Source organism: Mustela erminea, chromosome 12, assembly GCF_009829155.1.
Source record: "Mustela erminea isolate mMusErm1 chromosome 12, mMusErm1.Pri, whole genome shotgun sequence".
Taxonomy (NCBI): domain Eukaryota; kingdom Metazoa; phylum Chordata; class Mammalia; order Carnivora; family Mustelidae; genus Mustela; species Mustela erminea.
This window is the reverse complement of record NC_045625.1, coordinates 21,896,216-21,916,225: the sequence shown is the minus strand read 5'-3', so window position 1 is coordinate 21,916,225 and position 20,010 is coordinate 21,896,216. Positions and strand designations below refer to the sequence as shown.

At 42.0% G+C, this 20,010-nt stretch overlaps 1 protein-coding gene across 7 annotated transcripts in view; it reads right to left on the bottom strand.

Moving 5' to 3' along the window:
• The window catches only part of LPAR1 (lysophosphatidic acid receptor 1), a 201,171-nt gene that overhangs the window by 63,548 nt on the left and 117,613 nt on the right, over positions 1–20,010 (bottom strand). For all 7 annotated transcript variants that reach the window (XM_032306780.1, XM_032306776.1, XM_032306777.1 and 4 more), the window contains one exon: positions 12,510–12,669. In XM_032306780.1, coding sequence (XP_032162671.1) covers positions 12,510–12,554 — 45 coding nt within the window. In that variant the 5' untranslated portion in view covers positions 12,555–12,669. The remainder of the gene's footprint in view (positions 1–12,509; positions 12,670–20,010) is intronic.

Genomic DNA, 20,010 nt, shown 5'->3' with positions numbered 1-20,010 from the left:
TTAGATTAAACATCAAGTCACATGAATCAGCTGTGTTCCTACACACACCAGAAAAAGTATTTTTTTCATTATTTTAAGAACTCATTTACAAGAACAAAATCTCTAATGTACCTAAGAATAAGTCTAAATATTCAAAACTTACAAGTAAACCTAAACAGAGAAAATATTTTATGGCTAGAGAAAGATTTTAAGATGTCAATATTCCCACTATTAATATATTAATTCAGTGCAATAAAATGAAAAATCCCAAAGGGTTCATCATGGTGTTTGACAGTTTCCCTGAACACTGACATGGAGGTATACAAGAATCAGAATACCCAGGTAACTTGGAAGACAAATTGTCCTATAAGATGCACCACATTTTTAAAGTCATAGTAGTTAAGACATTGTCACAGAAAATCATGAATGGCCCAATGGAATAGTGAGCCAGAAATTTCATAAGAGACATGCTTTACCCATCAATGGAGAAAATGGTGTAACTGTTCCTCTATATGAAAAAATTAAATAAATTGATTATGCCACACACACAGAAATCAACTTCAGGTAATACAGAGACATGTGTGAAAAATAATAAATCTCTAAAACTTTTAGAAGAAACCAAGACATATGTTTATAACCCATAATCAGATTTTTCCAAACAAGGCCAAAACATTGACAAAATACGACTAATTAGAAACCCGAGACTTCTATGCTGCAAAGAACTTATAATTAGCAAAAAGAAAAGCCGAAGACTAGAAGAAATTCTGGCAATGTGCACAAAAAAGACTTACAGTGAAATGTAAAAAGCAAACAATCCAATAATAGAACAGGCAGAGCTAAGAAGAGGTAATTCACAGAAGAGGAAACCTTAATGGCCAATAATCACATGAAAAGGTAATCAGGAAAAGGAATCAGAAAAAGTTAAATACAAAGTGCAGTCAGATGCAACTTAGGTCCATCAGGCTGGCAAAAATTAACATGTGTGAAAACATCAGGAGTTGTCAGTGGGAGTAAAATTTAGTACAACTGCTTTGAAAAAGTATGGCAGGAGCCACTCAAATTGGACATGTTCCTACATGTGACTGAGAGATTCTAATCCTAGAAAAAACTCACACATGTGCCTAAGGAGGCATGCGCACGACTTTTCATTGTTACTCTCTTCTTTAACATTGAAATATCAGGGTGCCTGGGTGGCTCAGTGGGTTAAGCGTCTGCCTTCAGCTCAAGTCATGATCCCAGGGCCCCGGGATTGAGCCCCACATCAGGCTCCCTGCTCAACGAGAAGCCTGCTTCTCCCTCTCCCTGCCCCTGGCTTGTGTTTCCTCTCTTCTTGTTTTCTCTCTGCCAATCTCTTAGATAAATAAAATAAACACATTGAAATATCAGAAGCAACATAAATATCCGTCAAGTGGAGAACGGGTAAGTTATAATCTGGACAGAGAGGTATGCTACGGAGCAGTCAGAATGAACAAAGAGAGCTTTATGTATGCTGATGACTAAAGCAGTGGGTGCACCACACCATTCTTGGGAAGCATTTCTTGCAGAAATACTAAATATCGTTTGTGTTTTCCCACGTATGTATATATATCCACCAACACACGCAGGGAGATGACAAATCTCCATGTCGGACGTGAGCCAAGAGGGAGGTTCATTAAACTAGCAAAGACAACAAGGGGTTTCAACTTTATCTGTAATTATGTGTTTCATTTATTCAAGACCCAAAGATTTTGAAGGGATTACACCAAAATGTTTAAATTTTACAAGGCTGGGTAACAGATCTACCACTGTATTCTAACAGTCTCTACACTTTTCCGTAGGCTTGACATATTAAAAACAACACCAACAACAATAAAAACGACACCGGGGTGCCTGGGTGGCTCAGTTGGTTGACTGCCTCCGGTAACAATCCTGGAGTCCCTGGATCGAGTCCCGCATCAGGCTCCCTGCTCAGTGGGGAGTCTGATTTTTCATTCTGCCCCTCCCCCACTCTCCTGCTCTTTCTCTCATTCTCTTTCAAATAAATAAATAAAATCTTAAAAAAAAAAAAAAACCCACACACAGTTAATGCAGTTGGAGTCACAGCAAATGGGTTGCACTGTCAATTAAAGAGGGCGCGGGAGGAATGAGAAGGAAGGGTAGCAGCAAGCCCAACAGTGTGACTCAAGAATAACACCTGGATATGGGATGATACTTCCCTTTCAATTGCCCATTTCCTGGGAGACAGAAAGGGGAATGGGAGGCGTCACCACAGATTCATAGCGGCTGGGAGCTTAGGTCTTAGACTCAGCGAAACCGGAGTTCAAGTGCCAATTATATACCACTCCCCTCTCAGTGCTCCGTTTCCTCAACTGAAAAAAATGGAGAGGAAAACACCACCCACTTTGAAAGATGGAGTACTTATTACTCAGTCTCTGTGAGATCGCGTCTCTGGAAACTTTTGAATTCAGTAACCCAGAGAGCTTGACATTCATAAATCAATGACCACCTCCAAACACAATGTTCTTGAACTCACAGATGAAAACAGTATGTCGCTCACCCATGAAGCAAATGAAAAATTATTTTCCATTAGCCCCTCTTTTTCATAGTCTAACAGTAGAATGTTTCCTTATTATCTTGTTCCAATTTGTTTTTTTCTTTACAGCGATACGGGTGTGGACTGGTGTCTATTTCTCCTGATGCTTTATCTATCCCCATACAAATACCTCACTGCCTTATTCATTTTAACTTTATTATAAATTCTGGTATCTGGAAAAGCACTTTTTCCCATCTAGTTTTTCTTTAAGATTTTATCAGGTTTTTTTGACCTTTTAAATTTTATTTTTTTAAAGATTTTGTTTATTTATTGGACAGACAGAGATCACAAGTAGGCAGAGAAGCAGGCAGAGAGAGAGAGGAAGCAGCAGGCTCCCCGCTAAGCAGAGAGCCTGATGCGGGGCTCGATCCCAGGACCCCGGGATCATGACCCGAGCTGAAGGCAGAGACTTTAAACCACTGAGCCACCCAGGCACCCCTGACCTTTTTTATTTTTATACAAGTGTTAGAACTCGTGAGGTTTCCAAAAAAATTTAGTATTTTATTGTGATCACATTCAATCTACAAAATGCATTTGCAGGGAACTGACATCAAATCAATGAGTCTTATGATCTGTCACAGCACCTATACAAGTCTTCTCGAAGGTCTATGAAACTTTGATAAGTAATCTGAAAGAGCTCTTACGTCTATTTTACTATTATTCTTAGGGGCTTAATACTTTTCACGTACTTACACGTTGCTTGTCTGGATAATTTTCTCAACTAACAGTGGTTTCTTTTATTATTGAGATATAACTGATAAATAATATTAGTTTCAGGTGCTCAATTTTTAAAAATAAGATTATTTACTATTTAAATCTTTGTATTCTACCACCTACACTTATATACTCTTTTATTCCTACAGAGCTCGTCTGCTTTCTTTTTCTGTAATACAGAAAGCAATAAAACGTGCATCCAAAAGCAGTAGCATTCACTACTTTATTGGTTTTTTTAATGATTTTAAGGAAAATATGTAAAAAAGTTCTAAGAATAAGTATGTATTCCTGATACATCATCTGAAAAAGCTAAACATCACAGTGTAACTACATCCATAATCCTCACAGATTCCCCATCATGCCTCCTTGTTTCTTCCACCTTTTCTTGCTCCACTATCAAGGAACTGAATTTCCATCTGCAAGTTCAGTGTCATCCTAGTTTATCCTGAATGAAACAATGGCCGATGAGCAGCTGAGTCTCCACCTTGATGGGTCTCACAGAGGTAGGAAGATCTTTGCCTGACCGTGACTGTGGAGTCCTGAGTTCCCACTGGTCACCCACTCCATCCAGCATGTCAGAGATAAGCCCAGAACACAAGCCATAGGGCTGGCTGGGGTTCTTCTGGGTCCTGCCCTCCACTGTTTTTTCCAGATTCCTTCGGTAACCTAATCAACTACAATTAAGGTCATGCTAGACAAGAGTTTTAGAGTATGCAAACCCCTTAGAGTTGGGGCTCAAAGCCGATTCTGGATGAACAGATCTTCTTTCCAGGCCTCAATTAAGCCTCCAAAACTTACCCATGCTGGCTGGTGGGGGTTCATCTAAGTGCAAATATTGAGACATCAGGAAGCTACCTAGTTCCACCATGTCCTATCCCTCCTTTCTCTGAGACTGGAGGTTCTTGCTTCCAAAGTGGGTCTGAATCCCTGAAAGTCACTTTACTTCCAACTTAACCTTTCAAGAACTCAATCTATTCCATGACTCTTTCACAAACTTTCTGTCTTAGATGCTAAGGTGAAGGTAACAATACACTTCTTTCCCAGCCTGTGCCTGCCTAGGATTACCGTTTATGAAGTGGGATAAGTTTAACTGAAGGGCAGTTCTTAAGGGATGCTGTGCAATTATGAAATAGCAGTATCATCACAGACAGGGGATGGAGGCTGATTCTTTCAATGACAGTCTTCTTATAGCAAGGTACGATTCTCTGAAGACAGAAATCCGGACTCTGTTATTACGCTCTCCTCCCCTGGGAAACACAGCAGGACCCAGCCCCACCTTAGTGTCTATTCCTGGAAAAGCTGCAGTGAAAGTTCAAAGAAAAATAGTTGGAGAACCTAGGCAGGTGAAAAGGAAACTAGGCAAACAGCATCAGAATGGGCAGGAAGAGTGAGAAAAACACATCCCTTTTGAAGGCTATAGAGGTAGCTCCATTAATCATTCAAGACTAATTAGAAAGAAAATATTGGAAAGAAAAAGCAGCAAACACGAAAGGTCTTTGTACCCAGATATCTTCATTATATGAATAGAAGAGTCAAAATGTGCCCTCATATAGATGAATGGATAAAGAAGATGTGGTGTGTGTATGTAAATAAGATGTGGCGTGTGTGGAATATTACTTGGCCATAAAAAGGAATGAAATCTTGCCATGTGCAACAACGTGGACGGACTGAGGGGGTATTACGCTAAGCGAAATAATTCAGAGAAAGAAATTCTGTATGATTTCATTCATATGTGGAATTTAAGAAACAAAAAAAAGGAGCAAAAGAAAAAAGAGAGACACACACACACACACCAAGAAACAGACTCTTAACAATAGAGAACAAACTGATGGTCACCAGAGGGGAGGCGGGTGGGGGGATGGGGGAATTGATGATGGGGATGAAGGAGTGCACTTGTCAAGACGAGCACTGAGTAATGGACACAACTGTTGAATCACTATACTGGACCCTACAGTGTACACTATTGCACATTAGATTATACACCTGAAACTAATATAACACTATATGTTAACTATAATAGAATTAAAGTTCAAAACTTACTAAAATGGATATAATTGTTAAACATTTCCTAATCATCACTGCCGAGTCCCTTTCTAAGTAAAATCACGTGGCCTTGGGGCTCCCGGCTGGTTCAGTCCCTGCGGCATGCAACTCTTGGATTGTTGAGTATACGCCCACGCTGGATGTGGAGTTTCCTTAAAGAAAATAAATAGGGATGCCTGGGTGGCTCAGCTGGTTAAGTGTCTGCCTTCAGCTCAGGTCAAGATCCTGGGGTCCTGGCATTGAGTCCTGCATTGGGGTCCCTATTCAGCAGGGAGCCTGCTTCTCCCTCTGCCTGCTGCTCCCCCTGTTTGTGCTCTCTCTCTCACCCTCTCCCTCTCTGGCAAATAAATGAATAAAATCTTAAAAAAAAAAAAAAAATACATAAAATCTTTTTTTAAAAAAATCACATGATCCTGGGTACCTGGGTGGCTCAGTGGGTTAAGCCTCTGCCTTCGGCTCGGGTCATGATCTCAGGGTCCTGGGATGGAGTCCCGCATCAGGCTCTCTGCTCAGCAGGGAGCCTGCTTCTCTCTCTCCGCCTGTCTCTCTGCCTACTTGTGATCTCCCTCTCTCTCTCTCACTCTCTGTCAAATAAATAAATAAATTAAACCCTTTTTTTAAAGCCACACGACTTTTTGTCACGTGAGAGAATTAACTCCCTATCCCTCTTCCCCCACCTTTATTTTATGGAAGTTGGTTTGGAGGGGGAAGAAAATGTGCCCTCATATTCTGAAATAAAATATCCTCTCAAGCTTTATCTGAGCTTATAAACACAAAAGAGAGCAGAGATGAATTTAAATTGCAATATAAGCACAAGTTTTCACCTCTAAGAGAAATGTGGCTCAAGACAGAGTAAGTCGGAAATCTAAGTGTTTATCTACGCATGCATTTGTTCCTGGCAATAGGCTGGAGTTTTCCGTACTGTTTATCTACCTTGGCTTTCCTCTGATGGATCTCTGGCACACTACATAAGCACATCATACACACAGACCATTTGTAGAGGTAACCACCTTCTCCCTGTAAAGAATTCTCAGAATAATTACAGGGAGGGGGGGAAGGAAGGAAATAATATAGGTCACGTATCTAAGGGGCTGATAGTGTACTTAACAGATATTTTGCCATTTAAACAGATAAAGGACTTCACAGATATTTTGCCATTTAAACCTAGGAGCACAGTGCATATTACTTGAATTTTAGAGATTAAAAGAAATAAAACTATAAGAGATACCTATATTAAAACATGCCGTAGCGGGGCACCTGGGTGGCTCAGTGGGTTAAGCCTCTGCCTTCGGCTCAGGTCATGATCTCAGGGTCCTGGGATCGATCCCCGCATCTGGCTGTCTGCTCAGTAGGGAGCCTGCTTCCTCCTCTCTCTCTGCCTGCCTCTCTGCCTACTTGTGAGCTCTGTCAAATAAATAAATTAAATCTTAAAAAAAAAAAAAAAAACATGCCACAGCTATGGGATTTGACCTAAAATTCACCTGTATCTCAGCTCTGGAACTCTTTTTTCTCAATTCCATGTTAGATGAAGCCAGACCACACCATGTCTTCACTGTGTGGCACTGGAAATATATTTCAAATTCCAACTATTTACATTTTAGTCTAAAAGCCCTATCCAGCTGTCTGTGATCCCTTAGAGACTAAAAATTTAACAATTACAATCATTCTTTTACTTTGGAGCCTTCAGTGTATGTCTCATTTTTTTTTTTAAAGACACTTTTTTTTTTTAAGACTTTATTTATTTGACAGAGAGATCACAAGTAGGTAGAGAGGCAGGCAGAGAGAGAGAGGAGGAAGCAGTTTCCCGCTGAGCAGAGAGGCCGACGTGGGGCTCGATCCCAGGACTCTGAGATCATGACCTGAGCCGAAGGCAGAGGCTTTAACCCACTGAGCCACCCAGGCACCCCCGTTATACTATTCTTTTTTGTTTTTGTGAACATTTGAAAACTGCCATCATAAAAGGTTCTAAAAACCTAAAAAACTTTAGTTTCAAAACTTTTCTTTCAATGGCAAAAAATGCAACCCACTTAATATGGAATTCAAGTGCTTTAATCCAAAAGTATCCAGTCTCTAACATCAGAAATAAAACCTCTAAAACATACATTTTGGAAATATGATGGATTTTGTTAGAGGAACCTATTGGGTAATGTTCAAAAACGCCTGCCTTCCAAGAGACAAGTAGAGACCTACTTGTGTTCCATGAGAACACTGGGTATCTACTAGTCCCTATTTACCCAAACTCATGTCTTTAAAGAAAGCTGCAGGAAATCACTTTGAGGGATCAAAATATCTTTGTTTCCCAGGCTTAAAACCAAGATAGCCACTTCACAAATGACAGAATGAAGTACCTTGTAAAATGCGGTTAGAATAGAGTCCTCTCTTACTGGAATCCCAGGGAGCGGGATTGGAATACCATTGAAATTATCCACATCGATCCTGGGCTTGAGATAGGCCAAACTGTTCTTGCATGTAGTGAACCACTCAGGCTTTCCAATCAAAAGGAAAATAAAACTTCGAATCCATCCTCTACCCACGGTCATTGGATGCAACTCAATTAAAGCAATGCTAACCAGAATTCTAGAAACAGAAACCGGCCATTAAGAGTGGCAAGACTTTATTTCCTACCCCACCCCAAGTTCATATCTGCAGGATATGAACACATTAATTTAACCTAATGGTGAACGTGTTCCCGTCTGCCAACATTTCCCTAAAGGTTTCATTGGGCAAGGAACTCTTTATCAAGGCCTAGACTAACACAGGAGTATCTTAGCTACACATGGTCTTCCTGCTGCTACTAGCCCAGTTTCGGGGCAGTATTTATCTCGCTTCGTAAGAACAAGGTGCTTTCTCAACAGGAGAAAACAAAAATCCACCTCACAGTCTAGTCAGGGGCAAAGCAGGGAATACAAACTTGTCCCACTTCAAAGCACAAGGCCTATCTGTCACTAACTAAACAGCAACCCCAGCCCAAGTGACAAAGAAAGCTTTCTTCCCTATTATTGTTTGAAACAATCACAGGCTATTTGTTCATATTAATTAGCTTATATCTAGTATTAGGCAGCCTTGATTAGAAAAATGCTCTTTGTTACCAAATGAATAGAGGAAAACAAAACCAAAAGCTTTTTTTTTTTTTTTGCAATTGTTTTTTTTTGCCTTAGAAAAGGATTGTCAGGATTCTCACACTCGAAGGTGGGTTCATCTTTACATAGGTCCCTGAATTCAGTCTAAAAGAATGCGAGTGGATATGCCAGACGATACCAGGCTAGGCTGATGGAAGGAACTGCTCATTTCGCCTTGTCTGAGGAGATGGTGTATTTCAATTACTTTCACTTTCTCTGAACCTGGAGAAATCTGGGAGAGTAGACATCCATACAGACTCCTGAGCGAGGGCAAGTCAGCCTGGGACTAAAATCTGACTGCACAAATTACATGTGAAGAACAGATGTACAGATCATCAGAAGGCATGGGAACAAAGTGACCCAGGGACGTGCAGCTCTCCAGGAGTGTAAGCTCCCTCTCCCTGGGACCTAAGCTGATAGTTTACTGCTGACTCCTTCCAGGTGGACTTGGGTTCCTCCAACAATCCGAGGCTGCTTGTTCCCAGCACATACTAAGAATAAGAGGACCTGCTACCCTCATTGAGATCAATTAATGAACTTGTTCAATAGAACTATCAAAAGTCAGGGTCTGAAGCCAGCCCCATGACTCCAAAGCTACACACGCTTCAAGACTAATGTTTAATTCTTCTACATAGCTTGCGAGGCGCTGCAAGAATCTTCTCCAACCTTGTAACAACCCATCTCCCTCCTCTACAACCAGAAGTAGGCTGATAAATACCTAACAATGGGCCCTTAAGAGTCAGGAACTGTGGGGGCACCTGGGTGGCTCAGTGGGTTAAGCCGCTGCCTTCGGCTCAGGTCATGATCTCAGGGTCCTGGGATCGAGACCCGCATTGGGCTCTCTGCTCAGCAGGGAGCCTGCTTCCTCCTCTCTCTCTCTCTGCCTGCCTCTCTGTCTACTTGTGATTTCTCTGTGTCAAATAAATAAATAAAATCTTTAAAAAAAAAAAAAAAAAAGAGTCAGGAACTGTGTTTGCCAATTTCCCTGGTTAAAGACTCCACCCGGGCTGAATGCAAGCTACAAGCATGAAGTCAGCTGGCTCGCACGGTTCCTGAAAATGTTAACAGTTGGATCTCAGGAGCTGGCAGAGCTGGCTTGAGCACATCTGTGCTTACCACCTCACACCCCAGCAGACGGCAGCTATCCTGAACGGACCCCCCAAATGCTGGGCTCTCGCTCTCCCCTTGGGACATTCGACACTCACACGTGCTCCTTCTCCTCCCTTGTCCAAGTAAGGACAGACCAGCTCCCAGCCTGGCGGTCCTCCTTCCAGAAGCCTTCCCTGATCCTGCAGATCTTTCCTGGCTGCTTTACTTTTCTCCTAACGTCCCCATACTTCTATCCTAGCGCGTGTGACACTGGTCTCTAATATTTTGTTTCCCCGTCTGCACATTTCCCACTACATTTCTAAACCCTGCAGGGCAAAAGCCTTGTTTCTTTTATTTATTCTTGGACTCCCCAGGCCTGCCCACAGCGAGTGTGCTCAACGCTGTTAACTAAAGTGTACTGAGTCCTCGGTGCCAGACTTTGTTCTACGTTTCAGACATATTATCTCATTTCATCCTTAAAACAATCCTATGAAGCTGGCTCTGTAATTTTTATGGGCATTTTGCAGGTAAGGAAACACCTCACAGGGCAGAAACCTTTCTCCCACCCCCACAGGCTCAGGCAGTAAACGCTGAGCCAGGATTTAAACCCCAGGCAGTGGGACGGGAGAGCCTTTGCACATCTACCCCAGGGTTTGACTTTTTGCTGCCCCCCCCCACCCCCGCCACTGGTAATTCTCAACAAGAAAACTTACTATATTTAAATTCTCCCCAATGAGTGAAATTAAATACTAAGGGACAGGATGTCATCAGGTAGGGTTAAACTTTAGGAGGGCTTTTTCTGTCTCCCAAGATCCAATTTTTGCACTCTGGGGGAAAACATCACCCCCACTGACAATGTGTGTTCTAGACTTTTCACTATGCGCTTACACTAATGTATCCTACAGTCGTCCCTAAAAACATACGATCTTGGTTTACGGTTTGAATGATATCTTCCTGAATGAGTCTGCATTTTACTTTCTTTTTCCTCCGTCAGGTATCTTAGGGAGACAGAACTGTGTTGAGATATGTACTTACCATTTTTCTAATTGCTTCATGGTACTTAAATCATAACAGCACGCCTGAATTGTCGCTCTGCTATCGTATATTCAGAAAGCTTTGTACTTCTTGGCCTTCAACTAGTGCTTCAGTGAGTAAATACCTTAATGCACATCTCCTTGGGCTCATCTACATGTGTTTTTCTAATGCAGTTACTGAGATGGGAAGAGGGTATATGGAAAGGGAAAGAATTTTAATAGATGCTATCAAAGTACTCTCCGGAGTGACTGCACCAATTTACCTTCCCACAGAGGATTTACAAGAGCCCATATTTTCCCCAAGTGTTTGTATTCAATACAACATCTTTCTACCTTGGGTGGTGTTAAACATTTTAATTAAATGAGTCACTAAGAAATACTTCTCCGGCTTGCCAGCTGATAGTAGCTTGTGTAAGAGCAAAGAGGCGTGCGGATAAGATGCTCCTCTGGGAGACGCTGACGGAAGCAACAGAGGGGCTGAAATCCTTGCCCAGAAAACCGGAGCTAGGGCCTACCTCACTTCACCAGAGGCTCAGAATGGCTGCTGCACGGGGACTGCCACAGCGGACTCTGACAGGGCAACCTTGGGGAACGGGTGCTCGGTCTCACTACGCCCTTACAAGGTCTCTGCAGCACTAAAAATCCGACTGAGGGCAATGGAAACCAAACAGCCCAAGTCAATGAAATGCTGGAAAAGCAAGATCCATTTACCAGAAAGAGAAATACACACATGATGGTGGTAACAATAAACTTTCTGGAAAATATCAAATGCTTTAAAATCTTAAAAATAACAGGAGGACTTTATCCAGATGACAAATTCCAAGGTCTTTTTTTTTTAGAAGAGACAAAAATCACTTAGATATGCATGAAGTAAAAATGCTCTCCTCCCCCTCCCCACCCTCCACCTCCGGCGTCTTGGCTCTTCCCTCCACATATCCCTAACTTGAAAGACCTACAGAAGCCAGGGGCCTGAAAAATGATACAGAACCAAAAAAAAAAAAGTGTGGAAAAACATTCTGTATCCCCACGATTTAAACTTCAAACAACATGGTTCTTTTTTCAAAGGTATACTTTTTTCTTAACCTTGGCTTACAAATGATTATCACAAATGAGATGGGGAAGGCCACACTCTAAAAGGAGGGGACAGAAGACGAAGGAAGAGCAGATGGGAAACTAACTGTTGAGCCCCTGCTACGTGCTCCGCCTATCTGCTATCGCTTAATCCAGAGAACCATCCCGCAAAGTCTGGTGGCACGAGGAGAGGTCGAAGCTGAGCGAGGTCAGCGTGACCTAGGCCATCCAACCACCGGGATGTGACTTCCGGCCCAACGCTCGCAAAGGCTGTTTCCCCACTACACCACACTGCCAGTTAAAACGGAAAAGGTCCAATTACTACTCTAATAGATCAGACTGTAAAATCATCTGCAGGCAATGTTCTTGCCACGTGACTGCTGTTCACTGGACAGGAAAAATAACGCATGACTACGGTTCACAAGTTTCGGGAGGGGCCTCTTCTTTGCAAAGCTCCTAGAACAGGTCAAGGCAAAACAGTAATTAGAGGAAGCAGACAATGAGACTGCATTCAGAAAACTTCTAAGAGGGGATCTGGCCTGAGCTATTTCATTAAAACCCTAAAAAAAGCCAAGAGAGGGAAAGCGGCAGGATTTGCCTTCAACGGTCTGGACCGGGATGCCTCTAGGAACAGACAGACCTTCAAAGCACTGAAAACGAAAACCCCTCCGCACGGAGGCTGGTCCTCTGTCATCACTTGCTCATTGTTCCAGCTGTTTCGAACTCAACAGCACCTCCCCCACGAAAGCACCGTTATCCAAATGCCCACTAAATGATCATGACAAGGTTTCATCCCATCCCTAGAGTCAGATGCGCCTTCTGAAACTCAATTTAAATATCTGGTGCAATTAAGATTAGTGCAGACTTACGCCAGGTTGAATCACTTACCTGGGGTTGTGAATTTAGAGGGCTGGAAGTGGACGCAGCAGCCATGGCAGCTCCGTAGTTGTGGGCAGTGACCAGCCCCCAGCACAGCCGTGCCACACACAGGAGTCAGGTCACGTTAGCTGTTGATCAGATCACGGTCATGCTAGGAGGAACTGTGTACCTGGAAAAGGGCAGGAAAATCCACAGTTAGCTTGAAAGGACTAGGGCGTGGAAGTCAAGTACCACTGGCCAGAGGAAGCAAAAGTCCCCGTGCCACATACCAACTCCAAGCTTAATGAAAGAACCCAGAAGACAGCATCGCACAACTCAGAGCCAGGACTCCCATGCCACTCAGCCAAATCATGTCAGGTTGATGTATTTTCAGAAATCAGAATCCAGCTGTCCTTGCTGGCTAGATGTTTTGAGGAGGCCGTTTCAAGCTATAAAGCTGGGGACGGTGGGCCCAAGGGAGACACCACTCCATCATTCAAAAACAAAGGACCCACGATCGGTAACTGCCAGTTTAAATACAAAGGGCAAAGAGAGTAATACCACCGAGTGTCTTAAAGACCATCCAGTTCCAGTATACCCATTTGGAGATGGAAAACTGAGGTGTGGAGAAGACACTACGGTCATACATTTCATTAATGACAGAAGCAGGACTGGAGCCACAATCGAACCCCAGTCTCGTATGGATTACAAGACAGTGAGTATGTTCCATGATCACATTTCCTCAGGAAACTGAGTTACCGCTAAAATTAAAGAAAGGGAAGACATTCCAAAGTGATAGGAGTCAGTTACAAGAATGAATCAAGAACTCCAACTGCTGGCTTCATTCATCTTGCCCATGAGTGGGGAAGAGTACATTTCTACAGCCTTCTTGACATCCTTGGAGAGAGGATGCTAGGTAGGCACAAAACAGTAACAAACCTTCTGTTACTAATATGTTCATTAAGGAAACTCAAAAAGATGTTGAATTTTCTGCAGTAAAGCGTGGCCCCAGTTCTGTCTGAAGACCGAAGTGATTGTTTCCACACTATAATTCGATCCGTGGGGAAACTGTTTTCATTGTTAAGAATTTAAGAAAAGTCTTCCCTTCTAAGTTCTCATTTTTAGGTTGTTTTCGGGCCACCTAACAGTACCCTTTCTTTTATTCAAAAGATATTTATTGAACATCTACAGTGAACCAGGGGCATAACGAATCAAACTGAGCAGCCCCTGACCTCAGGGAGCTCTTGTCTGGAAATATCCTTTCTCGTTTCACCAGCATGCAAGATGATACTCAACTCTTCTCAACTACTGGAAGATGATACTTTCCATTATAGCAGAAGTAAAGATTTAACTCTTGAGCTGGACATCTAATCCAAGCCTTCTGAATACCGAATTCTCTGGCACCACTCTGTACCAGCTGGATGATGCCAGGCAAATCGCAAAATCTCACAACTGTGTCCCAAGAAATAACCGAGGTTCTATGAGCCTGAAGTTCTGACTTTTATCCCATCTTTGCATATTACCCTTCATCCTAAAGTTTCAATTGCTTTAGGTTTTGTTTAGAACTATGGCTCCTCTTTCTTTGTCTTCTCTGTTATAGGGATTACAGCTATTAAAAGGTAAGGAGTAAAGCTGTCCAACTATTTTGGTATACAACACTTAACGCTAAATTCTTTAGGTGCCCTAATGTTCTCCTTAATCCTCGCTTTAGGGGAGAGGAAAAAAAAATGTTCATCATACTGTGACTCTAAATGAACAGCCTGGGAGAAAGGTGTATGTACAGGGGAGTGGGAGTGCCTTTGGGCTTGAACGCCAAACCTCCACTGAGAAAATTATAGGACACCCATGGTGCACTGTTTTGTACTGAACTTATTCCCGGCATCATTTTGTGCCCATCCCTACTTTTTAAAAAAAAACTTTCCTCTTTCCTTCTCATGTGTTTATAATTCATATTGTCTTCTCTATCATATGTGGAGTGGACAGATGTATATATAGCCAAGAAACAAAATAAGCAGGCAAGTGAGATTCTATTCTTACAGACTCACACACTGCGTGCTTGGGTCCAATATCTAAGCTAAGTCATTTAGCAATATGACGTTAAAAGATTTTTCAATATTGAGAGTACAGAGAATTGCCTGAAAGATGACTAGAGAGCAGCTAGCCTGTGGTGGGGAAAAGGATATAGAAGTGGATGTGGCAAATATGCCTGGTGGCATCACTGCCAACCAACAAAGGGGGCAGGCAAGACACTGGGATTTAACTAAAGCCTAGGAGATGCTGAGCACTGAGAAACTCATTCCGCATACCGTTTGAGGCACAGGGTGTCACCTCATTTCACGGACAAGGACCCTGAGACTGTAAAAGTTTGTGTAGCACAGGTAGCCAAAGCCATACATCCCGGACACGAGGGAGAGGACACCTGTCCAGGCCCCACTCCAGGGCCATGCTCTTTCCACAGACTAGTCCCCCTCCCCAACTCATGTGAACATAAATTAAGGACAGAAAGTGCTTAGGCTTGAAGAACAAATTTCAGATGGTCCTGAAGAAAGCAGGATGTAAGCCAGAGGCCCTGCAGAGTAACCAACTTCCCCAAACTCTGAAACAGAGAACCCTGGGCTGCTGCTCTCATTTGTAGAAAACGGCAACGAGGCATTCCTAATTTTGATTTATGTCACACACCCTTGAGATACGTAAGAGAGAGCCCAGATTCTTAGTCTCCTATTTTCAAGAAGCAAGCAAGAAAATAAGGCAGAAAGCTAACTGCCTTCTCTAATGCATTTCAGACCTATCGAGTTGTGAGGCTTCTGTGGAACTTATCCTGACATGACAGGAGCCCTTTATGAAATGGCACACGGTCACTTAACTCCAAAAATACGAGGGCTAAGCGATACTACCACAAAGGGTATAAATCAGCTCTCTTGTGGGAGTGAAGTCCTAAAACTACATTTATAAAAGCTATGTACTTCCCAGCTTATTTACCAAACTGCACAGATCATGGGGGAACTAGACAAGAGAAGAGGACATCCTAAATACTAACACTCAGTCCCTACCCAAGTAAGCCACCTCCCTGTGACGTGCTAGTCCCCTGCTGTCCCAGAGCCTCGCAACGCCAACCATAGCATCACACCAACTTTCTGAAGAAATTAATCCCTCTTTGAACTCTTCCAAATATCTGGTTGCCTGCCCTGTAGTTCTTCCAACGGGACACCAATCCAGCTCTCCACTCCCTTCACTTGAGCTGGAACACTGTGCCCCAGCTACAGAGAGCCACGGAGTGAAGGGGGTTGGCCCCACTGACCCCAGCTGCCCTTGGGTCATTATTGTTGCTCTCCCCCGCCCCTTCTCTACTTCACTTAATTCTCCATTCTAGGCATCTCTTCTGATCTCTACCATTCTTCCCCAAACCGCAAACCACTTCTCATGCCCTTCACTTGCAGAAGATCAGCCGTCACTTACTTATTTACTGGCCCATTCATCTATTCCTCTATAGTCATTGGGTATGAATTAACTCATTATCCCTCCCTCCGATTCAAAACAGATGTACAAAATACAATTCCTAAGTAAGAAAGCTACACAGGCTCATTCCTCCGCGCCACATTCCCAGAGAAATCACCAACTGACTCTAAGAACAGGAAATATCCTGAATCAGCCCTAGAAGCCCGGCTATTGCTTGAATTTTCAGAAAAATATTCTAGAAAGAATCAACATGAGAGGCTGACAGGAGGACTAAGGAACAACATTGCCTTCATGTGAAATCACACTGAATGGACAGAAAATAAGCAAATGAGACCCCAACAGATTCATAATGATACTCCTAGTTCAGAGGGATAAGGGGTGGAGGGAATGAAGCCAGGAGGCACTGGAGCACCTTCCCAATACACTCACTCCTTAGATGGGGTTCCTGGCTTCAACTGAGCAAGTCATCTCCGGCTGTATTTACTTCTGATTTACATGTGGCCATGATGACTGCCCCAGAAAACATGTGGGGAAAAACTCTACCAACTGGCCTCTGACATGGGCTTGCCAAGTGACAAAGACCTTACTAAATGCCACCCCAAATACCTAAAAGAAAAAGTCTTTGGTTCTGAGGCAAACTCCCCTTTGTTTACTTCTGCAGCTGATGCTGGCTCCTTCTCTAGGCCTCACAGGAAGATGAATTTCTAACTGGCAAATTAATGTACTATAAATCTAACCATTTTCCTTTATCTGGACTTGAGTCCAACAGTGACTCATTTCAGTCTCTTGAAAGAATACAGGGCAATACCGGATACTCAATATGCATACACTTCCCTCCCTATGGATAAGCAACAGAGAAAAATCCAAATCCATCAGGCAAATGAAAAATATTATGGCTCAAGAGAAGGGAAGATTCTAGGATCAGAGCAAGTATTTACTTAAGGAATGGGGGTACTATGTTAAGAAAAAAACTTTTAAACTCTTGAGGTCAGAATGAGTCTGCATTAACCAAAAAGAAAAAAGAAAAAAATCTGAATTATGAACTTGAATGAAGGCAGTCGATAAAGCAGAAAACAAAAAAATAAAGTAAAAGACGGTTTTCCAGAAGGAGAAGATAAATCAGAGCTTGGTGGGGGAGGGGCTTACATGGGTAAAGATTTCAAAGCTTCTATCCCCAAAACATAACAGATGAATGAAAAATCAGAAAGGGGGGAAGAAAGACGCCATCCATGCTACAACCAGGAAAGAATACATTAATGTTTAAAGCTTTAGAAAAGCGTTACCTATAAATAAAGACGTTTAGATGAAGTAGGAAAAAATGCCAGACTTTAAATCTGTGTATCCTTCCACAGGGAACTCTTTTTAGTCTGGCAGAAACCAAGTAGAAAAAAAATACTCTGAACCTCAAACCTGAACAAGATGTGAGATAGGAAGGTCAGAGCTAGAGGTTGTCTTTCTTGGTATGTATTCCCCCTACCAGAGCAAAACAGCATTGGGAGCCAGCCTTATAGCATCAAAGGACTAATGTTCTCTGGATTCTAAGCAGATGAAAATGTAACAACAGTAACACCAGAAAGATAACATTGCACCCACTGAAACAAACACAGGGTACTTAACAAATGCTAATTCAAAATGCAGTAGAAAGACTGAAATATCAGGTTTTAAGAAACTTGCCCAAAAGGTAGAGCCAAAAATGCAAAGGAAAATAGAACGGTAAGAAGGAAAAAGGTAGTGGATAGTCCAGGAGATCCAAGAGCTCAAGAAAAGCAATTCCAGAATGAAAGAAACAAGGAAATGGGAGGAGGAGGGTCACATAACTCAAAACATTTCCTAAAACAGAAAAGTCATAAATTTGTTGACTATTAGAATCCACTGAGTACCTACCTGCCCGATTCAACTGATTTTAAAATGTCCACATTAAGCATATGATTACAAAAATTTTTTAAATGGTAGGGGCGCCTGGGTGGCTCAGTAGGTTAAGCCACTGCCTTCGGCTCAGGTCATGATCTCAGGGTCCTGGGATCGAGTCCCGCATCGGGCTCTCTGCTCGGCAGGGAGCCTGCTTCCCTCTCTCTCTCTCTCTCTGCCTGCCTCTCCATCTACTTGTGATTTCTCTCTGTCAAATAAATAAATAAAATCTTTTAAAAAAAATGTTTTAAATGGTAGAGATAGAAAAAAAATCCCATGGCCAATCAGAAATTGGGGGTGGGTGGTGCAGATAAACAAAGAATTAGGGATCAGATAGTCTTTAGACTTCTCAACAGCAACCTGGAAGCCAGAAGACAATGAGGCAAGCCATTTACAACCTACAATTGTATTGGAGGATGTTCTTCAGCAAAACAGGGAAGGAAAATAAGAAAATAAAAGGCATGTAATACAGACACAGGAGTTCAATACAGGAGAAAAAGCAAAGGCGTGTCTGGCATCATTGAGAAATGCGATCCCTGACTGACAGGTGATGGGACTCAAAAAGCAGCTTTGGCAAAGTAACTGTCCGTCTGGATACATCGAGAGCAGACTTCTAGAACTAACAGAATTTAGGACTGAATGAGTACACAGAACACAAACATAAAAAGAAAGATTAAAACTTTGGAGGATTTGCAGAAGAGGAGAAGGACTCCTAGAATTCTAGACAGCTCCACTATCAACGTGAACAAGGTCACGATGGCATTAACACTCGGGAATGAAGGGCCCTAATCAAAATCATGACCTGCATTAGGACAAAGAGGTACAGGATGGGAATGTGTGTATGGCGATACCTTCCCCGTGGGACAGCTAGAAATATTCAAAACTGATATACCAAAAAGTACAAGTAAAGATCTTAGAGATCTTAGAGATACAATGAAAATACTGAAAAAGCCACTAAAATGAATGAAAATGCTGTTTACGGTGAAGGTAAAATGGTAGCGAGAGAAGAGCTCCTTTTCTTAAGCAAGTCTCCTAACAGCTACTTGACAATTAAAGTTACAAACATGCAGCAAAAAATAAAAGCAAAAGAAGAAATAGTCTCACTGCTGACACTAAAAATTTAAAACTACAACAGGCAGAAGAATTACAACAGAAAACCAAGTGGATGCCATGGAAGAGGGGCTTGAGAAAAACCACACGTACTTATAATAATAGAATTTACTAGACCGATTAGACAGTATGGCTATGGAGCACAGAAAGAAGAGAGTCAATATAAGAATAATTGGTAGATCTGAGGACAAATGGCACTTTAGTTACTTAAAAATGCACGCACATTTTTCTTAAAAGATGTAGAAAATTTAAAGAGCTTACTACAACACAAACAACAATAGAAAAAAAAACAAGATGCATTAAATCAAAATTAAGAACTTCTGTGCAAATGACACAATCAAAAGTAAAAATACAGTCCATGGAATCAAAGAAAATATTTGCAAATCCTAAATCTAAAAAAGAGTTAATATCCAGAATATATAAAGAACTGCTACAACTCAACAATAAAATCAAACACTTAAAAAATGAACAAAAGACTTGAACAAACATTTCTCCACATACAGATGGCCAAAAAGCACCATGACAAGATAGTCAACATCACCAATTGTTAGGGAGATGCACATCAAAACCACAATGAGATAGCACCTCACCGTTAGAACGGTTGCTAACCAAAAAAGCAGAAAATAAGTATTGGCAGGGATGTGAAGAAATCGAAAACTTTATCTTACTGCTTGTGTACTATGTACTAATGTGTACACTACATACTAATACCAGTAGTAGTATTATGTACTACCGGTAACATGGCTCAGCTCCTATCGAAAACAGGATGGGGGTTCCTCAAAAAGTTAAGAATGGAATCATCATATGACCCAGCAATTCCACTTCTGTATTTATCACCAAAAGAACAGAAAGCAGGGTCTCAACAGAGATATTTGTATACCCATGTTCCAACCAGCATTATTCACAATAGCCAAAAAGTAAAAACAACTCCAGTGCCCATCAGCAAGTGAATGGAGCAATGATGTGGTAGTAAATACGAGGGAATATCACTAAGCCTTCTAAAGAAGAAAATGCTGACCCAGATTACAACACGGATAAACCTTGAGGGCATTATGCT